The 15,662-nt window shown below is 43.3% G+C and overlaps 1 protein-coding gene across 1 annotated transcript in view; it reads right to left on the bottom strand.

The window, feature by feature from the left end:
* The window catches only part of PANK1 (pantothenate kinase 1), a 54,931-nt gene extending 39,992 nt beyond the window's left edge, over window positions 1-14,939 (bottom strand). Inside the window, 2 exon segments of the mRNA XM_030334499.1 lie at window positions 14,251-14,282; window positions 14,284-14,939. Of these exon segments, the coding sequence (XP_030190359.1) occupies window positions 14,251-14,282; window positions 14,284-14,774 (523 nt within the window). The 5' untranslated portion in view covers window positions 14,775-14,939.
* Window positions 14,940-15,662: the final 723 nt, after the last annotated feature.

The following is a 15,662-nucleotide window of genomic DNA, read 5'->3' as shown; positions in this document are numbered from 1 at the left end:
TCTTTCTGAAAACTGATGGGCATATGAGGCTCAATTTTTGTGCCCACTATATAGTGATGCCCTCAGAACCACATGAACCTCTCTCTGCTTCCAAGGCTACTAGGTTTTAAGTATTCTTTTGTCTCTATTATGGCTTTCTATGTCTTGCTTTTAGGCTAATCCTGTTAATTTCCTGCTGCTATCAATGTTACTGCAGTACATCTACCCCAAACCTGCTATATATGAATGCAGAGAAACCAGAAAATTCATGTCTGTTAACACTGTTCCTTTAGTAAGAGTAAACAGACTCAGAGAGAGCACAGGAAGTACACTAAATGTAGAATGCAAAAGCGTCTCCAATTTTATTTATTTCCCAACACTGATTTTGGTTGCTCAGACGTGTTTGCTTCCTTCCAGGTTCTCAGCTGCCTTCTGGCTTATTGCTGGCAAGTTTCCAGAGGTGACAGTCACTGTAATTAGTATTAAATGTTTTCTTTTACTGTAACAATTTTTATCCAAGGCACAGCTAGATGTAATATCTAACTGGAAAAAGAGGTGAAAACTTTAAAAATATAAACATGAGCATTCAAAGTATTCTGTTTATCTGGTGCCAATTAGTTTGGGGACAGAGTGCCCTTCTCTATCATTCAGGTAAGATTTTCAAACAACTTAGCCCTGGAATTTTTTATTGCATCTTAACTATGGAACTCACAGAAGGAAGAGATAAAAGCAACACCTTACTTAACATTGGCTCATTTTAGAAAAAATATTACACATTTAATGCAAAGTCCATCTATGAGACCAACACTGTTTTGATGTGTAAAGGCTGGACAGTTGTCACTTAGGGATGACAGCCGCAGTCTCATAAACTTCAGCACCCAATTTATTTTTGTACTTTGTCTGGATTGCACAATATGGAGACAAGTTTGACTCACAGGGAGTAGGTGCAAATCCTAACTGTTTTCTGAACAGCTTTCCTTGCAATCCGGGGATTTCTGGAATCAAAACTGATTCAGTAGCTTGGACAGATTTACTGAAAATGTTTCACCAAAAAGCTGAATGCTAAAAATAACTAACGGCTCCTCAGTTTGCTTGTAATAAATATAAAAATCAAACAAAAGCCTCTAAACCTTATAGTAAGTGCTAAAACTCTAAACTTGATGGGGTTATTCATTTACTTGTTATTATATAACTGACCTATGCCAGAGTGAGAGCATTTGCAAAGCAAATATGCCTAACTAAGCCTTGCCTAGAATGTAACTGAGTGTGGTACACGTGTACTGAAGTGGTATATTAGCTTGTGCAATTTTATGTGGATATACGTGCTCAGGCCAAACTTTTTAAAAGACTTCAGAGCTATAAACTTGCCAATCAATGCTCTGCTTATAAGAATTCAGAAAAAATGGGGCACCTGGGTGGCTCAGTTGGTTGAGCATCCGGTCATGATCTAGCCCTCTGTGAGTTCCGGCCCTGCATCGGGCTCTGTGCTGACAGCTCGGAGCCTGGAGCCCGCTTCGGATTCTGTGTCTCCCTCTCTCTCTGCCCCTCCCCAACTCACGCTCTGTCTCCCCCTCTCTCTCAAAAGTCAATAAACGTTAAAAAATTGAAAAAAAAAAAAAAAAAAAGAATCCAGAAGAAGCTTCTTCTAACGTCTACAAAAAATGGGTTAATCCAGCAGCAGCACTGTACCAACTAACATTAAGGGCTTACCATGTGCCAGGGTGTGTGCTAGAAGCTTTACATGCAATGTTTAATTTAATTCTCAGAACCCAACAAGGTAGGTATTCTTATTTATGCCCACTTTACAGATGACAGAACTGAGGCCGAGAAGTTAAGGAACTCACCCAAACATTAGTTATGGGGTTTTCAACATGCGTTTCAGTTACGGCTTTTCAATAGAGAAAAATATTTTTAAAGAATTTTGAATTAAATACGTGGGCCCTTTTAAAAAAGTTTCATCTGTATGCAGCTGGTGCCTAACAAGTATCCGTTGCCTAAAAAACAAAAGAGCGACCATTCGCACACCGTGACTTCTACAGCCCAGTATAAAACCAGATATTAGTCATATCCCTAAATTATTAGAAAATATCACGATACTCAGTATTCTGTCCAAGAAGGCAAGGAAGTATAAAATGCATCTGGAGCACATTTTGCATAAAACTGAAAGACTCATAAAACTGCCAAGAGTAAGGCAATCCTGGCAGTTATACAGATAAGAACTCACTGATGTTGAAGTGGTTTGATCCTCAAAAACGCTTGACAGACAAGAGTGATATTAGAGAGATTCAGGATCTTTTTCTTTGTTCTTGTGGTTCATTTGAAATGAAGGAACGGCAAATCTCACAAATTTCAGCAATACCCCTCCTGGTAACCTCCTGGAAACTCCACATTCAACCTTGAATCCAGTACCCCCAGACTTCCAGTCTGAGCCCAGTCCTCCTTCCCAGGTGTCTTCAGAATGAGTGCTAGCTTGCCTGTTCCCACCCGAGTGACTGCAGAGGCGGAATTCTTTTAATCCTGTTCCCAGTCTCTCCCTCTCAAGACAGAAACTACATGGGAGATACAAATCACTTCTAGTCCAGTGATTCTGGGATGATTCCAAAGTGCCTTTTTTGGCACATGGTTATTTCATTACGAGAATGAAGTTTCAAATCTCAGACCATGAAGATATGGTTAAAAATTAATCATAAACAGGCAGTAGCAGGTACTGGCAAAACAAACAAAAACAAACAAACAAGCAAAAACATACCAAAAAAAACCCCCAAACTAAATCCTCCCAGGAAACACAATATCAGATTTTCATCTATCTATCAACAAACAGGATGCAATGATTTTAACTGTAAACTGAATTTATTCCTCTAACTGTGCATCATAAAATACTATATAGCTTCAACTGAAAATAATACATTGTTAACTTTTTCCAGCAATTAACAGATTATGGTTATGCTTTCAAAAAGAGTTTTTATCTTTTAGAAACACATATAAAAACACTTACCATTAAACTGAGATATCTGAGACTTGCTGCAGATCATCCAGTTTGAAAGGGGAGGTTTGGATGTAACAGAAAAAATAAGATTGGACATGAGTGGAAAGATAGGCTGAGTGATGAGTGATGGGCAGTTATTTGATGTACACTCTGGCTTTATATAACATTTGAAGTTTTCCCAAGTAAAAAGATTTCTTTACAATCCCAACACTCTCTAAATACTCATGCAAGACAGTGAGAGGACAGTGGGGCATCACGGGTCGCCTTTGGAGTAAAACTCTAATGGGAATGAACTGGGGAAGTCCCTTTTTTTGCCCCACAGATCCTGCCTCTGGAAACAAACAAACAACCTCCCTTCCCTTTTGGCTGGGACAAATTTCAGCCTGCCCGCCCTAACCAAAAACATGAAATGGAGATCCTCCGGCAACTCCCGCCCTGCCATGTCACCAACAGTAAATTAATTATAATCACCCTAGAAAGGTGCAGGTTCACTGGGGCTAGATTTACACCTATCTAAAGGAAAAATATTGGTGTTGCCAGTCCACATGTAACGAACATGTAGCTCAAAACAACTCAAGTCATTCAAAATAAAACAGGAGTGAATCATAAAGAGTGTAAAGAAGCCTAAGGTTATGGTTCTCCTGTAGTAGTACTCTGGTGCATGCATGTATATATACTAAAGTCATGTATATTATTTTCTTTCTTTCTTTCTTCTTATCTTTCTTGGCTTATCTTCTTTTTCTTTCTTCTTTCTTTCTTTCTTTCTTTTCTTTCTTTCTTTCTTCTTTCTTCTCTCCTGCTGCGTTGTTGGTACACTAACACCTGCTTGTTCTACCTACTGGGTGATCTGGCACTGAACCCAACGGTATTTGGGGTAGGAATTTAGGAGGGAGAACGAGAGGCAGACAACAATGTGATTCTAAATTCTACCCTTAAACATAGCAGGCCCTCAAATATGTATGGAATACTTTCTTTCCTGAGAATGAAGTTCTTTTGTCTGACTCCTCACCTTCCGGCATTATCCTACTTAGCAAAGGACATGTCAGTCTTTTTCTCCCATTCTCTGAATCAAAGGCTTTAATTATTCAGCTCGTATTACTGATGCTGTCTGGGACTTTCCTATGCATGACCCATGACCTGTATTCTAGTCAGTGACGTCCTGGTAAATGTTTAGCAACTGGCTGCCTAAAAAGAAAACCTTGATTTTTAGCGTTTGCCAATTTCCATAGGGCAAATACACTCACTGTAGCCAATTTCAAGCTGCCAACACCAGGACATAGGATGCAGAATTAGGGAGAAATGTGTACAACCAGCTCCCCTGAGCACGTAGGAGCTGGCCCCATCAAATTAAGGGAACTTGTGGTTTTCCTAGGATGATCCCAGTTTATGCCTGTGGTCCTGGCATAATTATTCACGATACCCCTTACCACTCTTTAAAAGTGTTGACGATATATCATGCAGTCACTCCAAAGAATAAATCACATTTGGGCCACTTCCTCATAGTAAAAATCTTCCATAAAAGGTAGGATGTGGTATCTCCTTGACCAAACTGATATTACCTTCCTTCTCCCAAATACGTAGCATGTTTTTAGATGTTTTTCATCAAACACTGGTAGTTGGGAAAGTATGGATGGCAAACAGACAGCCTCAACTTGTTCAAGTCCTCTGACTTATACACACAACTTGGAAATGCCATAGATTTGACTAAAATCAAGCCAGGCAACTGGCTTCAGGCTACACTCCAGTTTGGAATCACATGAAGCCGAGTATCCCATGCAGAGTCTAGCACAGTGCGTGGCCCACAGGAATAAAAACTGGTTAGCTCCAGGGCGCCTGGGTGGCTCAGTCAGTTAAGCATCTGACTCTTGATTTCGGCCCAGGTCACCATCTCACGGTTTGTGAGATTGAGCCCTGAGTCGAGTTCTACTCTGAGAGCATGGAGACTGCTTGGGATCCTCTCTCACTCCCAATCTCTCTCTCTCTCTCTGCCCCTCCCTTGCCCTCCCTCTCTCTCAAATGAAAAATAAACATTTTTAAAAGATTTTAAAAAAATGATTAGCCCCTGTGGGACATACAGGCTTATTAAATCTTGGCGTCCAGGTCACCCAGGTCAGTACTTACCTGATCCCTTTTATGACAACCCCAAGAGGCCATTCTCCCATCTAAGCTTTAATACTTTGGCAACTCAACACAACCAGTACTGGCTCACAAGGATGATGAAGTCTGGCAGGTGAGTGTGTGGGTCTTTGTTTTTTCAGAGGCAGGACGCCATGGAAAAGTCAAGTTAAATAGCTGTCTTTAAATGTCTAAGGAGCTGTCATGCAGAAGAGAGATTGGATACACTGTAGGGTCAAGGCAGAAGTTATAGGAGTAAGTGTAAGTAAGGAAGGGCATCTAACACCACCACCCATGACAGCTAACATTTATTGGGTGCTTATGTTTTGCTGGAAGCCTCATTACACTGTGGACCCATATCAAGCTTGAAGTCACACAAATCCACCCCTGCCTCGTTCCCTCCTGGGACTGCCTACCTCAGGCTGTAAAGGAATTGTTTGTCCAGAAGGCCCAGAGGATTCCTAGCAACTGGCACTGCCCAGGCTGGCCACAGCTCAGAGATTCACGTAAGTTCAGTCTGTCCAGAGGCACTAGCTAAAGACCCAGTGGCCCAGATTCAGCATTGAGTCAGGGCCAGGCATTCCAGAAGGTTCACGTGCTGGTCTCGAAGGCAACAAGTGCCCAGAAATATCCATCTCCTCATCTGCCAGAACAAGGTTTGCTAGGCTATGGGTAAAAAGAAGGCCTGAGAAGTAACATCCGTTCTGAACTCTGCAGCCTTGTTTGATTCCTGCAGCTTTCATAAAGGAAAGGTGCTCACTTTCCTAATCCTTTTCTCTTGTGTGCATTATCTGCTTCACTCAGGGGCTGACATAGCAAACCGTAAAGATCAAAGGAAGAGACTTCCTTTTTTAGAAATAACTTTGTCCTAGGGTGCCTGGGTGGCTCAGTCGGTTAAGTGTCTCAGGTCACGATCTCACGGTTCGTGAATTCAAGCCCCTCATCGGGCTCTGTGCCGATAGCTCAGAGCCTGGAGCCTGCTTCGGATTCTGTGTCTCCCTCTCTCTCTCTGCCCCTCCCTTACTCGCACTCTGTATCTCTCGCTCTCTCTCTCTCTCAAAAGTAAAAAACATTAAAAAAAAAAAAAACACCAACTTTGTCCTGACACTAGATTAACAGTAAAACAAATGACAGTCTTCTTAGTCACCAAGTTGCCAAAATCACCCTCAGACAGGTCATGCTGTACATCTCAGGAGTTGCAGTGGGGCAACTTATGAAAGTGACAATGAGGTCAAGAATTGCGACACAGGCCATGTGTCCTGCCTCTAGAAACGTCAGAACTAGGGCACTTCCATTCAGGATGTGATGTTGGGTCAGGTTGGAAGATACCTTGAATGAAGCCCAGTCTCAGTTGGGGCAAGATGAGTTCATGGAAATCCTGAGATTTCACAAAGTTTTGAAAGCCTCTGTGACTAAGTAACAGCAGTAATATTACTATTAAATGTCCTGCTTGTGTTAGCAAGTAAAATATCTTTTACTGTGCACGTAGCAGGGTCCAGTCACTCTGTTTTACAACTTGTCTCCATTTTCTGCCTTTGGTCCTCACAACCGATAAGATGGACGCCATTATCTCTATTGGAGAAATTAAGGATCTCGCCTGAAGGGGACACTGTTAGTAATGGCACAGTGAGGCTCTGAATTCAGGTCTGGTGGCTTCAAAGCTCTTTCCACTACAGAACACTACCCAAGTCTAGCCCAGCAGAGTCAAAATCTGAACTCAGACAGTTTTGCCCCAAGCCTTTGTGCTATCCTTCAGTTTTCACCTGCGAGGGAAGATCATATGATTTGTCTTACCATAGTCTCAGTATCTTACAAACAACAGAAATTTATTTCTCACAATTCTGGAATCCAAGATCAAGGTACTGGTGGATTCAGCGCCTGGCAAGAGCCTGCCTCCTAGATGGCTATCTTTTTGCTGTCCCCTCACATGGCAGAAGTGGGGATGGGGGTTCTAGCTCTCTGGGGTCTTTTATAAGGACACTAATCCCAATCATAAGGGCTCTACCTCATGACCTAATCACCTCCCAAGGGCCCCACCTCCTAATAACACCAGCTTGGGGGTTAGAATGTCAATATATGAGTTTGGGGGGGGACACAATGTTCAATCTATAGCAGTACCCAACTCACAGGGTGCTGCGAGCGTTTGCTGAGATAATCCATATAAAGTGTTTAGCTTAGTGTCTGCACATAGTAAGTGCCCTTTAATGTTGGCCGCTGTTACTTCCACAGCCACATGGATGAGCTTTTTGCCAAAGGTGTACGGATTGCATACACTTATCTCTTCTTAAAGTTTTACAGAACACACTTCCTTTTCCCAACATAAATAACAAGTTTGTCAGGGCAGAAAAGAGAGCCAGCTAGCTGGCAATGGACTTAGACTTGGGTCTGAATTTTGGCCTGGTCATTCACGGACTACAGGCTTTGGGGCAGGATACCTCACTTCTCTGAGCCTCTCTCTCTCCATCTGTAAAATGGACAGTGGGGTTGGTAATGTGCATGCTTTCATCAAAACACGTACAGAACAATATGTACACAGCTGTTGCTCAATAACAGCTACTCTACTGGAAGTGACTACTGTTAAGTACTCACTATGGTCATAAGTTTTTCCGTCCTCTTTCCAAACTGTAGAGAAACCTGCTGGAGGTCCAGATCATTATTTTGAAGTAACTGCCTCTAAAAATAACATTACCTCACCCTTCGAATCATCTGTTATTTTCAAATGTATTCCAAGGAGAATACGAACACACACACACACCCACCCATACACACACATATGATTAGCCAAGTCTAAGCATCTAAGAGATGTCATGAATTAAGTAATGAGATACCACGCTTGACAGCTCCATCACCTACAGAAAAGGTCTTCTTAGAAATTCTGTGTGCCACATTGGGTACACTGAACGGTTTCTGTATCTGATTCAGAATACTGCCATCCCAAGGTGAATACTGGCTTACTTATTAAAGCTAAAGCACATGTAATTAAATATCATAGAAGTCAAACCTTGATTTATTTTTACTTTCAAGGCAATTGGTTTGTATTAAAGCCACTCACACACACCTACACACAAGTCAAGCTATCACAAAAACAAAACCCCAAAACCTGTCAATTAAAACCAGTACTCCTTTGTTTCTCTACTAATTCTATTTCCAAAACCATGACGGGTTTTGTTTTATTCACTTGTTAAATGCCCCACATGCTAAACATTAACAGCACCCTTTCCATCTTTGGTTACTGTGCCAAGCAAAATATCCTTCGTATTAAAGTTGAAATTCACTTACTGGTCTTTTGAGGAAAAGTGTTCACATGCCTAACACATTCTGATACCTGACTTAACCACTTAGATGCAGGCCACTTGGGCCTTAAAGTCTTAATCTTCGGTTTAAATGTGCATTGCACAACTCATAACTTCATGGACAAACTTGGGAATCTGACCACGTCCCACATGGTAGGAATACTACAGTGTGCCCTTGCTTTCCATTTCGGTCTTGTGTTCTTGAATTTGCAATGCTTCCCATCCATGTAGAAGTACTGAGTACAGTTTTTTTACAAAAAAAAAAAAAAAAAAAAAAAAAAAGCAGCATATATATCTACCTCTGTGCAGATACAACCAGAAAATTCTATGATCTTTTTATCTGGTTTTTCTCATAGGAAGTGGAAAGCCCAAATGCCAAAGCTAAATACCCCAATGTTTGGAAAATTGAGGCCTCATACTTTCACCATGCTGGCTAGCTGAAACGGGTGACAGATTTAGGTTTCTTTGGTTTGTACCTATGAGTATGTTATGGGTGCGATGGATTTTCACCCATTTTCTGCTCGTAGCATCCTATCTAAATGATTTGAGAAGCCAGAATGCCCACCCCACAGGAGGCTGCCCTCCCTGATCCAGTCTTTATTCCTGCCTGTTGCCAAGCAACAGAGGAGGGAAGGGAGAGGGCAGCACTGATCCTCCAGTCTTCTGAGGATGCCCAAATACTTGCCTTTCTGCAGCATAGTGTTTGGTGACTCCAACAATCTCCTTTGCATTTCTCTCCTCACTCCACCAGGGTGGCTCATCTAACAGTGTCCTTGTGGTCTAAAATATCCAGCATTTCAAGGAAACATCTAAATACTACTTTGTGCTGTTTTGGTTCCTCTTCCAAAAAGTATGTGTCGACCCATCTCATCAACAATAACTTAAGAAAGAGTCACGGACAAGGGCACGTGGGTGGCTCAGTTGGTTCAGTGTTTGGCTCTTGATTTTGGCTCAGGTGATGATCTCACTGTTGGTGAGTTTGAGCCCGTTTGAGTCCCTAATCGGGCTCTGCACTGACAGGGCGGAGCCTGATTGGGATTCTCTCTCTCTCCCTTTCTCTCTCTGCCCCTCCCCAGATCCTTCTCTCTCTCTCAAAATAAATAAACTTAAGAAAAATCTTTATTAAAAAAAGAAAAAAGAGTTACACATGAAGTTGTTGCTACAGCAATGTTTATGATGTAGAGACCCCTCGCTGCAGCCTAAAGCTTCCAGAGAAAGGTTAAATAAATTCTTGGGGATATAATACAACCATTTAAAAAATGATGTTTTGAAAAAAAAAACAAAACAAAAAAACAAAACAAAATAAAACCAAAAAAAATGATGTTTTGGGGCACCTGGGTGGCTCAGTCTGTTGAGCAACCGACTTCGGCTCAGGTTGTGATCTCACAACCTCACGGTTGTGAGTTCGAGTCCCGTGTCGGGCTCTGTGCTGTCAGCTCAGAGCCTGGAGCCTGCTTTGGATTCTGTGTCTCCTTCTCTCTCTGCCCCTCCCCCACTTGTGCTCTGTCTCTCTTTGTCTCTCAAAAATAAATAAACGTAAAAAAATTTTTTTTTAAATGATGTTTTGGGGTGCCTGGGTGGCTCAGTGAGTTGAGTGTCTGACTCTCGATTTCGGCTCAGGTCATGATCCCAGGGCCGTGGGATCAAGGCCTGCATGGGGCTTCATACTGAGCATAGAGCCTGCTTGAGATTCCCTCTCTCTCTAAAATTAAAAAAAAAAAAAAAAAAAAAAAAGTTTTAATGCCATAAGAAAATGCTTATGCTAAAACTTTTAAAAACAAAAGCTAGCAAAATCTCATCTTAGTATGATCTCAAATTACCTGTAAAATATGGCACATTGTAAACAGTTGTTTTCTCTAAGTGATGGGACTGTAAGTACTTTTTCCTGCTTTTTCTCTACAGTTTTCTATTATCCACTATTTGTATTGGGGAAGGGTAAAAAAATAATTGAAGGACTAAGAGTGTTATAGCTAATCAAATAAAACATTTTGGTCTTTCTTATTCTAAGCCTGTTTTTTGTTTTGTTTTGTTTGTTTTTAAGGAAGTCAATCTCTGGCAGCTCAATTGTCCTGTCCTTTGGATTAACAGTGGACAGTATTCTGTATGGGGGTGATGAGAGCTGGCATTTACTGAATAAATGCTATATGCCAAGCAGGGATCTAGGTTCTTACTATATACATTATCTAATTTAATTCTCATATCAACCCAATGAGTAGTATGATTATCTCCATCCTGGAACTGACACATAGGTGAATTATTGGCCCTAGGCCATCCAGCAGCTATCCAAACACAAGCCCTCTGGGGTTTGAATGGCTACACCATTTACAACACATTAGGCCCTCACAGCATTTTATTAGGACTATCATTAGTTTCAAAATATTTGGGAAGTGAGCTGACTCAGTAAGGTGCTACTTATGCATGCTTCAAAGAATCAAATCATCAAGGAGCAGATCAAAGGAATCTCCCAGCTGATACTCTGTGGAAATTCCAGTGAAGAGATTTTGCCAAAGTCTATCTTATGGATGGAAATGACTATCTCAATGAGGTGGTGATAATGTCACTTGTACCTTTTCTCCTGTGACATCAGTCAAATGTTCATGGACCTGAGGTGCAAGGCATAAGAGAAAAAACTATATCATCTGCAATCAGACTTCTAACCTAATTGAGGAAATAAGACAACACACAGGGAACAATTGGCACGAAGAAGAAGAAGAAGAAGAAGAAGAAGAAGAAGAAGAAGAAGAAGAAAAGGAGAAGGAGGAGAAGGAGGAGAAGGAGGAGAAGGAGGAGGAGGAGAAGGAGGAGGAGGAGAAGGGAGGAGGAGAAGGAAGAGGAGAATGGAGGAAGAGGAGGAGGAGGAGGAGGAGGAGAGAAGAAGAAGAAGAAGGGAGGAGGAGGAAGAAACCCAATTAAATGCTAAGTCGTGTGGCAAAGTGGATAACTAGCATAGAAGTCATAGCTCTGAAGTATCAGAATTTGGAAGACACAAGGAACAACACTTTAAGACCACCTAGCCAACTCCAGTGTCTCAACATGAGAGCTAGTAACTTCGTTGAGGCTACACAGCTAAATAGCAGAGATAGGTGAAGTAACCAAGGAAGACCGATGAAGCAGTCTTACAAAAGCTTTCCAAGGACAAGTGGTGAGGTGATGGTACTTTGGATAAAAAGTGGACAACACTCCCCTCTCCTGGTTTAGCAAAATTAACCTACCACTGGTCTGATGTTTAGCTTACAAGCTTGTAAAGAGTTCCTGCGTTGAGATTTAAAATTTTAAAACAATCAGAAACTACTGAATTGTTTGTTTCATTGCATTCATCGTTTTCAAATGTTAAGTATTTCTATGTGTATTGCACTCTATCCACGATATTACCAAACAGAAACACACCCACTCACATAAGCATTCCAAGTGCCTATCTGAGAGCACTGAGATCTGGCTGTCTTCAACACGCCTCTGGTTTAGACGGAAGCAGGTTGTTTGACGTTGTAAACTGATAAATAGGAATTATTTGTTCAGCTTCAATGCTTCCACCAACAACAATACCCCTGCATTTTATTTAAAGCACCCAAATACTCTTTGTAATAGTTGCTCACATAAAATCTATCAATCGTTAGAAAATGGGGATATACTTAACTCTTAGTATATCTAACTAAGATATAGATTAGATTAGATTAGATTAGAGAATCTAAATATGAATTGACCGAGCACTATCTTTTTTTTATAAAAAAATACCTAAACATTAATAGACAAGGCTTAAAGATGTTGCCCTAGTTTTCACTGAGAACTTTTGGTAGTGAACACAGCAGATGCCACTCAGAACATGTAAAATTTATTTCAGAAATGCTTGTTCAAATTTGAGAAATGAAAACATGGTAGGATAATGAAAAGTAAATTTTGATGAATCCCTTTTAAAAGTTTAAAAGTTAAGTATCATGGTCACTGGACTTAAAATAGCTAAGGTTTTAATTTTTGTAAAAAATATAAACCACTTTAATTTCTGACACCAAATACACAGGCATAAAGTTATATTTCTTGTATTCTAAAATAATAATTGTTGGGGCACCTGGGTGGTTCAGTCAGTTAAGCATCTGACTTCAGCTCAGGTCCGTGGGTTCGAGCCCCTGTGGAGCTCTGTGTTCACAGTTCAAACCTGGAGCTGCTTGGGATTCTCTGTGTGTGGTGTGTGTCTCTCTCTCTGTTCCTCCCCCGCTCATGCTCTGTCTCTCTCTGTCTCTCAAAAATAAATAAGCGTTTAAAAAATAATTAAAAACAAAAAAAATCCTTGTGGGTTTGCAAGCTCAAGTTAAGCCTCAAAATTATTTTTTCTCTGCCTCCAATCTATTATTAAGAGAGAGTACTTTTAATTCCTCAAAAATTATTTCTAAAGGTGTTATATACCCTCACAGACCATTTAGGCTAGCTATACTACACAAAAACTCAAAACAGTTCTCTTTCGATATACTTTAGCTATTTACATTGCAAACTGTTCTGCGATTTGTAAACATAGATCAGAGAAATAACTAAAATGTGGTTTCAAAAGAAGTAAAACAGGTTAATAAATCATAAGTAATCAATATCAAGTCCATAAAGAAGGTAATTTTCTAACAAGTCTGAAAAACAAAAATAAGTACAAATTCAAGTGCTAAATAGATGCCTTCCTTACAACAATCACCAAATCTGCTGTGTGGCTTCAAAGTTAACTTTCAGCCTAAACATTTCACATCTACAAAATACAAGCATCAGAGTCATCCCGTCCCACATCAGTACTTTCCAAAGTCTCAGAGATTTTAACTGAGCGCAGAAAACCTAAGAGTCTAAAGAGAAACAAAAAAGTTTGCCAAATATCAAGCTTTTACAGATAAATCCAAAACCTATACTAGCAATTTCTCCGTATCAGACAGAATAACCCATACGCAAATGGTGTTTGAATGCAATCACTAATTAGTATGCATTCTACTTACTTTGCTTTTTGGCATTTATAAGCTTCATTAAAGACACCCAGAAAGAGGTAACCAGTACAAGGAGGTTCAGCTCAGATAGGAAAAAAACAGTTGTAAACTCGATCTACGAATTTACATCCCACAACGTCATGCAGGGAAGGTACTCTTTATAAAGTAACATCATATATACACGCTTTAGATTGTGAAATAACGCCTTTCAGCTTTTTACGCCGCAAGCTACCATTATAAACCCTCAACTCTACCTCCCCAGTTCCCAGAAAAAAAAAATCCACCTCTAATTCTCATTGGTCCACATAGTTCCGGCCCACATGGTATCAGTGGGTGTGCCCCCGCCAACGGGTACTCTCATTGGCTGCGAGGAAAGAGCATTTAATAGGATGTGATTTGGGGGGTTGTCAAACTCCACGCCTCCAGGCCTTGCGTTTGCCAATAGACCCGAGGTACTGGCGGCTACTCTGCGATTCAAAGGACAAGGTGGCTGCCTGAGCGCCAACCCAGAGAGACGAACTCTGACAAGGAAAAGGGGCGAGGAGAAGGGAGAGGGCCCTCCCGCTCTACGCCTACTCCCGGAACCCGTGAAATGTTCGCACACGTGCATTTTCCCACCGACAAATTAGGAAGGCGGGCAGTACGCTGGCCTTGCCTAGAGCCAAGACCGAAGGAGCAGCGCAGGATCCGCATTGAATCGACCCATTCTACAGACGGAAGCAAGCAAGCGTGAGGCTCAGGCAGCGATCTTTAGTGCTTGGCGCCCCTGGGGAAAGAATCAGTCCCCGGAGTCCCCTCCGTACACTCCCCCGACAGCGGGCGCTGGGGCGCACCAGTCGCGCTGCGGTGCCTGCCCGCGGCTCCCGGGGTGGTAGGCGCGCGGGATGCGCCTGCCTCGCGCCAGCGTTCCGCTCGCGATGGGACTTACGCGGCCTGTTCTTCCTCCCGGAGTCCATCCTCTCGCAGCCGGCATTTCTTGGCGGGGGAGTCGTGCTGAGGGGGGGTGGTGGCTGCGGCGCTGAAGTCCGGCAAGAGCTGGAGGCGCGGGGGTGCCGCGTCGCCACCGCCCGCGGGGCCCCGGCTGCAGAGGAGCAGCGGCTGGACTGGCGGCGGGTGGAAGCCGTTGTGCAGCAGCCCGTTTACGGCGGCAGCTCCGGTGTCGGCGGGGGGCCCCGGAGCGTGCGTGGCCGAGTGCTCGGGCCGCCCACTCCGGTCGCCCATGCCGGAGGCTGGTGCGGCGGCGCGCGGGCCCCGGCTCAGGCAGCCTCGCTGGAGGTCATTCTCGGGCGTCTTTATTTCCCCGGATCCTCCCTGCGGTTTCCGATTCAGCAGCCGCAGAGCCGGCGCCGGGGGATGGCGAGCCCGGCGCTCCTCCCCTTCTCCCACCGGCTCCCCCCTCTCCTCCGCGCTCTGCCCCCTGCGCGCCCGCCCCGCCGCGCCAGCCTGGAGCATGCCAGCTCCGGGCGCGGAATCGGGGATCCCCGCGGACCCCCAGCCGGGGCCCCCACGGCTCGCCTCCCCCTGTTCCCCCGGCCGCGCGACTTCAAACGCGGCTTCCTTGCCTTCCAGACCTGTCCCCACTACTGAGCATGCCCAGTGCTGCCCGCCACCGCCACAGACGAGTTTCAACTAGGGGACTGAAGTTCTCTGGGTTTGCAAAAAGATGGGCGGGTTGAGCTTTGTATCTCGGAGAGGCGGAGAGGGGACTGAGCGAGGCTGGCGCAAGAGGAGCAGGTAGCTTCGGGAGGAATACGGAGGCACACAAATATTTGTTGAGGTTTCAAGTTTGCTAATCCTGTCCCCAGAGAGCTAGACACCTTTGCAAGGTCATTCACGCTGTCCCCTCCAACACCCCTCCTCTCGTTGCTTTGTGTGTGTGTGTGTGTTTGGTTAAGTGACCAAACTACTCACAGGCCTGAGTGGAGGGAGGAGAGGGAATATTTATAGAAAGGTAGGCCGATTTGGGGAGGGAGGGGAGTGAAATTTCTTTACTGGCACACAGACAGACACCATGTGGTTTCCCGGAGTTGTCTTCTGCAGGGAGGAAACCTAGGAATACAGTGTAAGGACAGTGAAGGACACAGCTGCACGCAGGATTAACAGGTGCTGGAAGAGACCAAGAAAGCAGAAGCAGTCCCAAGCTATAAAAAGCACTTTCCTCACCCAGAAAGGACTTCAGGAGACAAAGTGATCCTATTTATAGAATAAGGAGTTGCCTGTGTTTTAAGAAGGGAAGGCAGTATTGCCCGGTGGTCAACACCATAACCTTTGGAGTCTGAGCTGGGTTCAGATTCCAACTCGGCCACTGAGCAAACCCAGAGAGAGTCATTGCTCAAGTGA

The sequence above is a fragment of the Lynx canadensis genome, chromosome D2 (assembly GCF_007474595.2).
Source record: "Lynx canadensis isolate LIC74 chromosome D2, mLynCan4.pri.v2, whole genome shotgun sequence".
In the NCBI taxonomy this organism is placed as follows: Eukaryota; Metazoa; Chordata; class Mammalia; order Carnivora; family Felidae; genus Lynx; species Lynx canadensis.
This window is presented reverse-complemented; position numbering and strand designations above follow the sequence as displayed.